We start from the raw sequence: 12,960 nt of genomic DNA on the forward strand, positions 1-12,960 counted from the left end.
TCATCCAACAATGGTGCTAGTTCTTTTCTAAAGTCATCCTGAGGAGAGTCAGCAGGCTCTTGAATAGCTGGATTCAAGGAGGGTAACTCTGGAGTGACTGTTGCTGCTGGCTGCATCAAACTCTTGCCAGGGCAGTGCACCTCTAATTACCTGACTGGAGTTTTTCAGTAGCCTTTGGTGAGGGACCGTGTTGAATGCCTTCTGAAAGTCCAGATATATAATGTCCACGGGTTCTCCTGCATCCACGTGCCTGTTGACCTTTCCAAATAATTCTATAAGGTTCGTGAGGCAAGACTTACCCTTACAGAAGCCATGCTGATTCTCCCTCAGCAAGGCTTGTTCATCTATGTGTTTTGAGATTCTATCTTTGATGAGGCATTCCACCATCTTACCCGGTATAGATGTTAGGCTGACTGGTCTTTAGTTTCCAGGGTCCCCCCTCTAAACCATGAAAACATTGCTTAATTCTGATTAGTTCAATATTGTTAGTTTATATTTTTAATAACATCCAATGATTAAGCATGCAATTAAAAAAATTCTTTTAAAATGCTGGTTTAATACTCTGCTCATGTGTTTTTGACCCACATCAGCTGTTGGTGGTAATTAAAACTCTTTAATTTTTATAGAACTGATTTTCCCCCCCTTTCCATCCCAAAACCTGCATTTTAGATTTAAAGTAACCCTTGATGTTGCCACTTTACTGAAAATAGTTACTATTTGAAGATTATTTTTATTTTTCTCTTCCAACTAAAGTAGTTGCTGGCAATAATCCTTTTAGTGGCGGCTGAAGTTTATCATTTCAGAGTTCTGTTAATGCAAAGTGACTGGGGCACTACTCATATTTCATAGTAGGGAGGAATGTGTGGCTCACAGGGAACTTCATCAGTGGGTGACAGTTTGTTTTCATTCAGTAGGCTTTCTTTGTCCTATTAAGTCTTGCATTTCACTGTGCATCCTTGTTTTAACAGTGACAGAAATTTGGGATAATGCTGTTGACATGCAAACACTGTTCAGAAAAACTAAATTGTTTATATCCAATTCGGGCTCCTTGTTTGTGAGTTTTGATTAAACAAATGTGCCAGTTAACCAGCCTTAATTATCACTTTTAATAAGCTTCATTTCTTCCAAGTTCAGGTTCAGTTTAGTTTTTCTGCTGTCCCTCCCCACCCGAGCTTCTAATTGAAAACAGGTTCCTAGACAGTCGCTCTGGGATCTCTGTGTGAAGAGTTTTCTCAGTAGGCTGACATCTTCATATACACCAGTGGTTTTCAAACTGGGGCATTGTGATGTCCAACCAGAGAGCCCTGGCCTCTGCCCCCTTAAGGGGTGGGGAGGGGGTGAGGCAGCAACACGATCACTAGGATTGGGTCACTTTGGGGGGGTGCAGGGGCTTGGCTGGACTTATCACGGCCTGCAGCAGCCTTCTGGAGGTGTGGGGAGCCCCACTCCAGCCTTCACAGGGCCCCCAACATGCGGAGAAGGCAAAATAATGATCACAACCCATTTCTGGTTTGCGATCATGAAACCGGAAGTGGGTCGTGATCGTTATTTTGCCTGTCTCCGCATGTTGGGGAGCCCCTTGGAGGCTGGCGCAGGGTTTCCCGCACCTCCGGTAGGCTGCTGCAGGCTGTGGTAAGTCCAGTCAAGCCCCTGTGCCCTTCTAAAGCAATGCAATCCTGGTGGTCGTGTCACTGCCTCCCCCCTCCCCAGCAAGGACTTACAGATGGGCTTGAACTCCCTGGGAGTCTGAGAACCGCTGATATACACAGAGTGTGTATCTGTGGCAGTATCCCGATTCCCACCCCTCCCAGATCTCCTCCCTCTGCTGTTCCACAGGCAATTGACTATGTATGTATGCGTGTGTGTGTGTGTGTGTGTGTGTGTTTGTTTATTTATTTGTTCATACATGCATACCCTGGATTGAATGTATACCCTGCATTTCTACCCTGCTAGGGGCACTCAAGACTGCTAACAAATAAAACAATAAAACAATGCTAAAAGCATTGATATATATGATAAAAAGAATCAAAACAATAAAACACAATAAACTTGGATCATGATTAAAATGCTTTCATTAAAAAGTGCATTCCCCTACTGGTGTCAGCACACAAAGGATTCCCTGAATAAAAAGGTTTTAAGAGCATGCTGAAAGGTCTAAAGAGAGGAAGCTGTTCTCAATTCCAGAGGCAAGGAATTCCACAGGTGGGTTACCACCACCAATAAGGCTCTATTTCTTGCTACCATGCTTCTCACCTCTGCTGGTGGTGGCACAGTTAGAAAGGACCCCTCTTATGACCTGAAAAGATGGGATTGTTTGTATGAAAGGAGGTGGTCCGTCAAATACCCTGGACCTGAGCCATAAAGGGCTTTAAAAGTCAAAACTAGAACTTTGAATTTAACCTGAAAACAAATTGGCAGCCAGTGTAGTTGCTGAAGCAGCAGGTTGATTGAGTCGAACTGACGAGCCCCAGCAACCACACGGGTGGCCACATTCTGCACTAATTGCAGTTTCTGGACCATTTTCAGAGGCAGCCCCATGTAGAGTGTGTTACAGTAATCTAAACTAGATGTCACTAGGACCTGGGTCACCATGGCCAGGTCTGAGCGACCCAAGTATGGTTGCAGCTGGTGAATCAGCCAAAGCTGAGCAGAGGCTCCCCTAGTCACAGCCACTAACTGGGAATCCAGGAGCAGCTGTGGATCCAGGAGCACCCTCAAGCTGTAGACCTGTTCCTTTAGAGGGATTTGCAAGCCCATTCAGAGCAAGACAATAGTCCAATACCCAAGTTGTGGACTTCCGGAATAGGAGAGCCCGTCTAATCAGGATTTACTTTCAGCTTGTTTGCTCACATTCAGCTGCTGACTGTCTCCAAACAGTGATCTAGAACTTTGACTGCTTCCTCGGAATCAGTAGGAAAGGAGAGAAAGAGCTGGATGTCATTAGCATACTGATGGTACCCTACCTCAAGTCTCCAGATGATCTCTCCCAGTGGCTTCATGAACAGCATGGGGGATAGAATGGAACCTTGCAGCATCCCACACCTAAGAGGCCAGAATGCTGAACGTGCATCCCCCAGCACCACCTTCTGGGATCTGTCACCCAGGAAGGAGCAGAATGACTGCAAAAAGGTGCCTCCAAGCCCCAACTCAGTCAACCGACTCAGAAAGACACCATGGTCAATGGTGTTGAAGGCCTTGACAGGTCCAGCAAGACTAACAAGGATGTACTCCCCGTCTAGTCCCCAGTGCAGGTCATCTACCAAGGCGACCAAGGCTGTCTCAGTCCCACACTCAGGCCTGAAGCCAGACTGAAATGAATATCAACTTCCTCCAGGACCCTCTGAAGCTGGGAGGCCACCACCCACTTGATCACCTTGCCCCAAAACAGAATGTTTGAGACTGGCCAAAAGTTGTTCAAATTAGTGGGATCCAGGGAGGGTTTCTTCAGGAAGGGGCAAACCTTGCCTTGACCTTATTGTGCAAAATCATAGTTTGTCTCAAAAATGGCAGGAGTGGGCTATCTGTGAGATGCATGTATATGTGATTTTCTCCAGTCTCCAGCTTTCAGGCTTTAGGAAGTCTAGGAGAGGGCATGGTGGACATTTTTGGTTCATCTGTTTTGTATTAACCTGAGACAGCAAAACCTTGCATGCTGATTGGCTACGCTGGTGTGAACATTCTAGTTTGCAAAGATTCCAAACTGCTCAGGAAACTGCTAGAATGCTTGCTGGAAAGACAAGGACCTGAGGCAAAGAGAGACCCTGAAGGGCTTAAGATCAGGGAGACAGCTGTATGCTGGGGGCAGGGGGGGGGGAAGAGACAGAAATTCATGGAAATCTTGACCAAAGAAGAGAGACAAAGTGGGCTGAAAAAGAGACTGGAGGAGAATCATGAATAGTGACAAGACAGAGTTGAAGATTGGAGGAGCCAAGGAGAATGTAGGAGTCAGGCAAACCTTTAGCAAGGGTCTAAACACAAGAGGGTCTGTTCAGTACTCTTAGGAAGGAAGTGAATGGTTGGAGACTGTGGGTCAAGCGGCATAGGGTTGCCAAGTCTGAAATCTAGACCAGTGTTTCTCAAACTGTGGGTTGGGACCCACTAGGTGGGTCATGAGCCAATTTTAGGTGGTTCTCCATTTCTTTATTTTTAATCTATTAGACTTGATGCTACCATGCTACGTGACTGCATTTGGAAAGATCTGTACTTTTAACAGGTTACTATGTATATGCTTTTAACCAGGGCCTATGAGAGTGGGGTAAACGGGGTAATTTGGATAAAAAAAGGGGGCCCAGGAGCTAAAGGAGGACCCCAGAAATTTCCTGAGATCTTACATTTTCACATCTCACCTGTACTTGCAGTCTGCACAGGATGCTGGAGGCACTGTCATGGGTGTGGGGCACATGCACCAGCTGCAGGAATGCACAGGTGGCACCCATTAACACAGTACCATATCTGGGAGAAAACTTGCCTACTACAGTAGCTCTTTCGCGTATTGATCTGCTTGCCATGAAGGAGTCTATGAGAGCTTGGAGACACAGCTGTGGGGCTACAGCTGCTGCAGAAGTCTGTTTTGGCACACTTTCCATTCTAGTGTGAGCCTAAATATGATGATGCTAATTTTCTGCAATGATTTTCTATATTTAAAGGCTTTACTTAGGAGTATGTTTGGTTTGCATGTTATTGAATGTAGCTGCTGCCGCTAGGCAGGTATGAGTACCTGGGCTCCACAACAGGAAGCCCGGTAGACCTGGGCTCCAATGACTTTTCTGGCCACGCTTTCTTCCCTGTTTCACCCTCGTTCTGCCCACCTCCATCACCATCCTCCCCTGCTCTTTGGCCCTCCCCCTTTGGGAAGGAACTCAAAAGAAACTTTGTACCCCCTGATAAAATCCCTCTCAGAGGTCCTGCTTTTAACAATAATAATCAATGGGACTTACTTCTGGGTAAGTGTGGTAGGACTGCAGCCTAGGATTGTAAAAAATTTTCCTGCTTGATGGTGTCACTTAATAACATAATAATAATAACAGGTATTTATATACCGCCTTTCTTGGTCTTTATTCAAGACTTTATTCAAGGCAGTTTACATAGGCAGGCTTTATCTAAATCCCTATTTAAACAGGGATTTTTACAATTTCAAAGAAGGTTCTTTCTTTCAAGAACTACTACATTCAAGGTGTTTCATTCCGATCTGGCTTCACATTCTGGCCTCCATCCTCCCAAGCTCAGAGCAGATGGAATTGCTCTGCTCCAAGGTCGCACGGTGCCGGTGGCCTTGAACTGGCAACCTTGTGGATGTTATCTTCAGGCAGACCGAGGCTCTACCCTCTAGACCAGACCTCCTGCCCAGACCAGACCTCACTTCCAGTCATGGCATCACTTCTGGGGGGTTCTGACAGATTCTCATTCTAAAAAGTGGGTCCTGGTGCTAAAAGTTTGAGAACCACTGATCTAGACAATCTGACAAGGTTGCTGTTCCTTTAAGAGTTATACAGAAGGGAACATTTATAAGAAGTGTTGTGGCTGCAGCATCCGTGACCCTGGTAATGCTAAAAGGGCAATGAGGAAAGAGGGTGAAGGTGGGAGATGAATTTCACTGAATATTGAACCACCGACCAGTTTCTTTACTGCCGACGTCTGGTTTTTAATGTATTTTTACATTTGTATCCTGCATGCTTAGCACATAGGCTTTTGCTGTTGCTTACAGAGGTATCAGAGTGATGTAAATTGGCTGGGTGCCATTTGGAGGCCCTACTTGGCCTACCATGGCAAATGTTATTCATGGTTTATTTTTTGGTACTAAAAATAATGTAAAGAGCTGCAGCACCCTGGCTGTAATTCTTTATTAAATCAACACAAATATTGTCCCTGATCTTTGTCTAACTTCGTTACAGGAACCCCCCCCCCACATCCACGGGTCCCATATCTATGGTTTCACTTACCCATGATTCACAGATTTCCCCCCCCCTCATGCAAATGACTTCTTTGGTCTCTGATTTCAGCCCTTCTGTCGCTGTCTACTGTTTCTGTGCTGTCTGCAAATGCTAACAGTAAGCCCTAACAGGAAGTGGGTTGGAGGGTTGAAAATAATGTGATGCTTAGTGTCGCATTGTTTTCAGCCCTTGAACCCCCTTCATGCTTAGTGCTTCTTGTTTAGTGTTGCATTGTTTTTAGCACTCCAACTCACGTCCTGTTAGTGCTTCCTGTTAGCATTTGCAGACAGCACAGAAAAGCAGACATAAGAGACAGCGACAGGAGGGCTGCAATCAGAGTCCAGATAAATCATTTCCATGATGGGAAGGGATTTGTGAACCGTTTCTTGTGGGCTTCACTGCTATCCATGGCTTCTAGTATCTGCTGTGGCAGCTGGAATCGATTCCCTGCAGATATGGGGGGACTGTATTACATGACCCATCCCCTCTTTGTTGTGTCTCCGTCCTGGGGAAACTGGAAAACTGTTCCTTTATGCTCTGCTTTTTCTCTCTCCTTATAGACTTGGGGACCAGTTCTACAAAGAAGCCATAGAGCATTGCCGCAGCTACAATTCCCGGCTATGTGCTGAACGCAGCGTTCGTCTTCCTTTCCTGGACTCCCAGACTGGTGTAGCTCAGAATAACTGTTACATTTGGATGGAAAAGAGGCATCGGGGACCAGGTATAAATTGCTTATAAATTGTGTGAAGTGCCTCATGGAGTTCACTTACCAGGAACTTTCAATTTTTGAGCGGCCACATTCAAGAGAACCTGCCTAAAATGGCTGACCTGAAAGGGATTCCCGTTGGGAACCTTCAAAGAGTGGCTCCACTTATTCCTCTAACTCCTCACTCTCTATCAATGGAGATGATTACTTGACATGTTTCTTTTTTCTAATGCGGCATCATCTCAACTTTATTTTTATTGATCTCCATTGCAGAAGTTCAATGAAGAGTCAGTACACAAGAGAACGAGAAGTGTTCTTAAATAGAGTTGAGAGGGAAAGGCACTCTTACATTCTTATTGATACACTTGAGATTAAAGAACCTTATTTCTCAGAAGGAAACATACATTAGTGATGTGGTTGCAGTTTTAAAGTGACATTACTGGTACCTGCTTGAGAAAGAGGCTGGAAGTACCTTTTTTTCTTACTTCTCTTATACATGCATACCATAAAAGCCAATGAGCTTGCTACAGTAATATAAGGTTCAAACAATACATTATACAACAGTCTGTGATTCTTTCCTACATTTTTTAAACTGCAAAACAGCCTGAGTAGGTTGCATACAAATAGGAAGAAGGTGGCAGAGAGATGCTGTTTAACACATTCCTTGCCAGTCCTTTCTCAGTTCAAATTTGCCCTCTTCTCCCAGCTGCAGAGGGTAATATATGAATAAAATGCAGGCACCTCATTTTTCACCACCCTTGCTGATGTAAAAGCAACTTGGGAGATGTGTCATGACTTTGAACATAAATAAGAGCAGCAGGAAAAGGGTTAAGCAGGTTTTCTGTCTGGGTCCTCTCTCCACTCAGAGTTGCAGCTCACTCATGCTACTTTTAATTTATTTTTTTAAAGTATCATCCCATCACAGAACACAGAAAGAATCACAGTACAATCCATAACATGTACAGTCAGTTCTCTTTATATGAGAATTTGCTATCTGGGAATTCGCTTATCTGTGAGGGACAGAATTGCCACCTATCTCTTGTTATCTGTGACTCTGTTCTTGTTATCTGTGAATATTATGCTGGTCACTGAGGTGGGAGGGGCTCAGTGCAGCTATGAGCAGGTAGGCAGGCAGAACTGAGAGGTTGCTGGAGGAAGAGAGACAGTCCCCCCCCCCCCCCGTGAGCATAAAGCAGTTGGTGCCTTGCAGGAGGGAGAGGAAGAGACAGTAAACAGTTTATGGCAGGAACAGGAGACTAGCCCATGGAGAATCATCAGGCACATTTTTGTCTGCTTCCAGACTTGCCCTACCATCTTGTGCACAATCTTGGGGACTCTAGCTGAACCTTCACAACCCTGGCAAGGATGAGAAATCTCTGGAAGGCAACCTGAGGGGTGCTCTGGGGTGGGGCAAACCCAGGGAAGGAACAAAGAGACCAGTGGAGAAGAAGAATGAAGCAAACCCCTCTCTGCTGCTGAATTGCAAGGCCTCATTGTTGAGCCAGCAACCTTCAACTAGTTGAGGGACAGCAGCAAGGAGGATAAGCATGAAATGTTGTTGGGCTCTCATTATCACACTGCCCCATAGACTTCATGATATGATTCAGGTTCATAAAATTCATAGAGTGTACGAAAAAGAGGGTTCCCTGAAACCTAACCCCGTTTTCCCCATAGGCCCAATGATTCGGTATCCATTAGATTTTCCTAGAACCTAACCCTAGCGGATAACAAGAACTGACTGTAGTTTGAGCTCTGAGAGGAATGTTAAAAAATGGGACAGAAATTAATTTTTCACATTGCTAGTTTCATGTTATGTATATTTTATAGCTTGCTTGACAAGCATGGTGTGACAATATGGTATTTGGTTGATGAGGCCATCACCCCCATCCTTCTCCTACCCAGTCAGTCAACTGCTGCTAGGCTCAATTTAGTCACATTAAAGTATCCTAGCTTCGGATGCTGGCAATTCAGACCATGTAATTAAGTGTTTAAAAATACAGTGCTGATTACCATCTCTCTCTCTCCTTACACATGGAGTAGAAAAGGTATCTAACTTGCTTTGGGTATTTGGGTTTGTTCTTGATGTAAAGAAATACACAATGAGCTTTCCACTTGTTTCTCATGGTCGCTATGGTCCCAAATCAGTTGTTTCACTCTTTCTGTGAATTAAGAGAGACGGAACAATTCCTTTACCCGCCCACCACTGAAATGTAGCCACTTAGGTTGTGGGCGAAGAGGCGGTTTGACATTTCCCAGCAATGCAGGCCATGTAGTGAAGAACAGCTGGCCCCCTGTATGGGTGCTGTGGGGAGACATATGAGGAAACAGATTATAGGTGCTTGTTTTAGGGCAAGTACACCCATTATGAATAACAGTATCACGGGGTGTTTATTATGCTACCTTTGTGTTTGTTTCATTTGATCACTTCCCTTTTGGAGAGACTGTGCTGGCAACATTTGCTAATTGTTATCCTTTTGTACATCTATTCCCTCTCCCCCGGTGGGCTGTTTCTGCTTGTAGGTTAGGCTTGTCTATTTTTATCAGTTTCAACTCAGTATGTGTGGGTTATACAATTATGATCTCCTGGCTTATTCTGGGAGAAGTGTATACTGCACATGATACACAACAGTCTCATACTCATCATTGTGTTTAGCAGAGAAACTTGTGTATAGTGTTCAAAATGTTGGAATGGAGCCAAGACAACTTCTGCCTGACTTTCACTGTGTAAGTCTCACTTGTCCTCTTTCCTGAAGAAACATAGGCTACAGCCCTGATATATATGTTGTATGCTCAGCTGTCACTGGACTGCAGCCACCATTCATCCTGATCCATGGCTGTACAAAGGGCATAAGTGAATTTCCTGTCCTCCTAGGACTACTGTGAAGAGTAATTAGTGGTAGAGAGATATTTTCTCTTGTATCTCCTTACAGCAGCTTCTCCTACCCGAATCACTTGCCAAAGTGGAGACTTTTAAGTATTATTGCATCCTCTGCTGTATTCACCCTACTGTTCTGGGCAAACAATCTGCATGCCAGTGCTTTGGCGCACAGAGAAAAGAAGGGTCTCTGCAAAGGGTAGATACTTCATCTTCTTCGAAATGACCCTGCAGCAATAATGGAAAACAAGCTGTGTGAGCAGCACAGTCCACATTGGCTCCACAATTGATCCCACTAAACAAAGGTGCAGTGGATGCATCTAGTTGAAGCCTCCTGTGTATGTATCCTGAAGAAACTGCATCCATCGCATGTGGACACCTGAGCCCTGCAGTTAATAATGTGTGCATAAGCCCTTTAAGTCCCATTTGTTTCGTTATCTTCTGTTTCTTCTGCAAAGCATCTGTAGCAGTTCTTTATAGTTACAGTATAAGGGCTGATTAAAAAAAACAAAAACAACCCATGTGATTTTTGAAATATACCAGTTCATTTTGTTGGGGATATGGCATGATTAAAAACCCAATCCTATCCAGCTGCTATGCCGGAATTGCACATATGCCAGTCTGATGTCAGTTCCATCCTAAACTCTGCCAACCAGTTGCATAGCTACGGGAGGCACCACTAAGTTTTGAAGGGCACCTCAACATGCCTGCAAGCTGCCTCTCCCCCTTGCCTTTCGAGCCATTCCCGGCAGCAAGAGCAAAGCTTAGGATTGCACAGTAAGTAGTCCCCAGGCATTAACCATAGAAAGTGAGTGTGTCAAGGATAAGGGTGCTAACCTAGTTTTTATGCAGTTTATACATTAGCCCTGTCTAACAGTCAGAACAAGCCAGACACAACTTCCACGTAGTCTCAAGTGTTTAGAATTGAAGAGAATTGCTTCTTTGTTGCATTAACTTGCCTTCACACAGTTCTCTGAATAAAGATTATATCTCATGGTACAGTTCAGGGTTAATTTCACACAATACTGCACAGAACTCCTTTCCTCTCTTTGCCTTCTTCCCCCCACCCTTTCACTCTAACTTTGAGTTATGCCTCTTCTCCACTAATGAGATAAACAACATAACTCATTGTGGGTCCTGCTATTTCCTTTATAATCAAATGGTTAGAACCTTCTGCGGTTGCCCTATAAGGCTCTGAAATGCAAGGCCACTCAGGAGAACAAAAGAAGGCAAAAACTGTACATGTATCACAGATATGCCTTGTCCAGGCCAGTGTAGACAGAATGGGTTACATTCTCAGAGTGGTCAGAAATAGCTGTCTTTCTTGCCTTGCTGTTTACATCTACATTTTACTTGTAGAAAAAGAGCAACATCCTTCTCCTGGAAAATTGTATTGCAGTGCCTAGGATAAAAATGTCCTTTCTTTTCCTGCTGGTATATGCCTCTGTTTTGCTCTCCCAGCCAGAATGGCTCAGAAAGGGAGGGGGAGGGGCCGCTTGCACGCTGTGGTGAGGCTTCCTGCCAAACTTAGTGCTTTGCACCCCCTCTAGCTATGCCACTGTGCAAAAGTTAGTGAAGTTTTGTTTTTGAAGATTGCTTGGGCAATATGAAGTATCCCTCTCAGGTGACTGAGACTGTAGCAGCACTTCTTGTTAGCACACAGCCTCGTCAATTAGGAAAGGAAACGAGGATCTTTATGTAGGGCATTTTCCATCCCTGTTGTGCCTCTTTCTACTCTAGCTGCTAGGGGTTATCTGCACAATCAGCTTTTTTGTATTCAAAAGTGCTATGCCTGGTAGGAAGGAGGGTGGGTGACTGTGGTTTCTCCCCATCCCCCTACACTTCTCAGTAAGTGTGTGCATGGGTACCCAACTGGAGAAACAAAACAAAAAGCCTGTTCCACTCCTCTGTATTGCACCCTTCATCTGTTCAAATTAACTGGAATTATTACTACTTGTGCCAAGTGGGTTGCCAAGTGTTTTGCTCCCTGCTTTAGTATGCCTGAGTTTTATTGTGCCTTTATTCTCCTTCTCTAGATCAACCTTTTTAAGCTACCCATTGCTGCTGCCATTCTGACCAGGGAACACTTACCTTCCCAACATTAGAAAGATGTCACTCTTAGTCTGCATGACCTAATTCTATGTTGATGGATAATGTTGCAGAAGAATGTAACTCTCTGTAGTGCAAAGGATGTAAATGGCATTTTCAGAACTGAAGAGATTGCCAAATGTCCTTTATTTGGAGGACACACTGTCTTTTTAAAAGAAACATCCCCTTGTTCTAGAGTGACATCCACATAGCACACAATATGTGTCCCATATTTCAGATTTCAGTTATATCATAGCGCTTGCCAGAACTGACACCACAAGTCTGCAGCGACAGGCATTTCTGAATATTTGATTTTGCAACCTGGGAACAGAGAGGGCAGGTGGAAGGGGAGCTTTGCATTTCACACATATCATTCCGCTTCATATGTCACTTTGAGCTAATCAAGTGAGAAAGTTCATAGTGGTGAGTCAGCTGTTGTTTTCCACTTTGTCTAGAATGTAAACTTCCCCTCTAAAAACTGCTTATAGTGGCCTCTTGCTCACAGTCATTCAATGTCCTTTCCTAAATTAAAGGTAACAAAAGAATCCCCAATGAAGTAAGCTTGTACAGACAGAAAGTTTGCCGATTGTCATTTGGACATAATAAGGTATTAAAAGGAACAACCCAAAACTTTTCAAAGGGATCACAGGATGCCAGTGCAAGATACCCTGAACTCACAATTTGCCCTGAAAAGGACTGGAACATTTCCACATTTTCCAGCCTCTTCTGTGCTGTATTGGTAAGTAGCAAGTGCTGAAAGAATACTGCTGATTTCATTAAAGCAGTGGTTCTCAATCTTTTTGACCCATGACCCATCTTCAGCGTGAAGCTTAGCAACCTGAAAGTTTTGGCTGAGACATGATGTCATCATGTCACCACCAAAATTTCTGGGTTGTCAAGCTTTAGCATATTTTTATGTGAAAAAAAATGTTTTTGTCAGAGAAAACATGACATGACTTGACTCGGAGCAGGCCGAACACTGCCTCACTTAGCGGTCTTTGGCCTGCTTTGGGCTGAGTTGCATCGTGCTCTCACTGACAAAAACACGCTCTGGAGATAGGCTTTTGCGTTAAAAAAAATGTGAAAGTTTGGCAGCCCAGAAGCTTGTTGGAGCGTGGGCAGCATTACACGACGCACGAAAAATCAGTATACTTTTTTTTTAAGTCCATGCAGACTAATCAGGAGATATGGTTGGTGGAGATTCATCTCAGGATATAGACCGAAGACATTTCCTGACATTAAAGGGTAGAAATGCATTCTGGCATTCTTCTAATTTTTGTTAGTCACATTGATTATTTGGTTAAATGCTTTGCTGTGTTGCCTTGCTGCTTTTTGTTTTTAATTGGTGTTGCATTGATTGC

General features: G+C 44.1%; 1 protein-coding gene across 1 annotated transcript in view; it reads left to right on the forward strand.

Moving 5' to 3' along the window:
- Nucleotides 1-12,960, forward strand: part of DPF3 (double PHD fingers 3) — a 278,418-nt gene that overhangs the window by 120,734 nt on the left and 144,724 nt on the right. Inside the window, exon 2 of the mRNA XM_066631631.1 lies at nucleotides 6,491-6,651. Within this exon, the coding sequence (XP_066487728.1) occupies nucleotides 6,491-6,651 (161 nt within the window). The remainder of the gene's footprint in view (nucleotides 1-6,490; nucleotides 6,652-12,960) is intronic.

This window comes from Tiliqua scincoides, chromosome 1 (assembly GCF_035046505.1).
Source record: "Tiliqua scincoides isolate rTilSci1 chromosome 1, rTilSci1.hap2, whole genome shotgun sequence".
NCBI lineage: Eukaryota > Metazoa > Chordata > Lepidosauria > Squamata > Scincidae > Tiliqua > Tiliqua scincoides.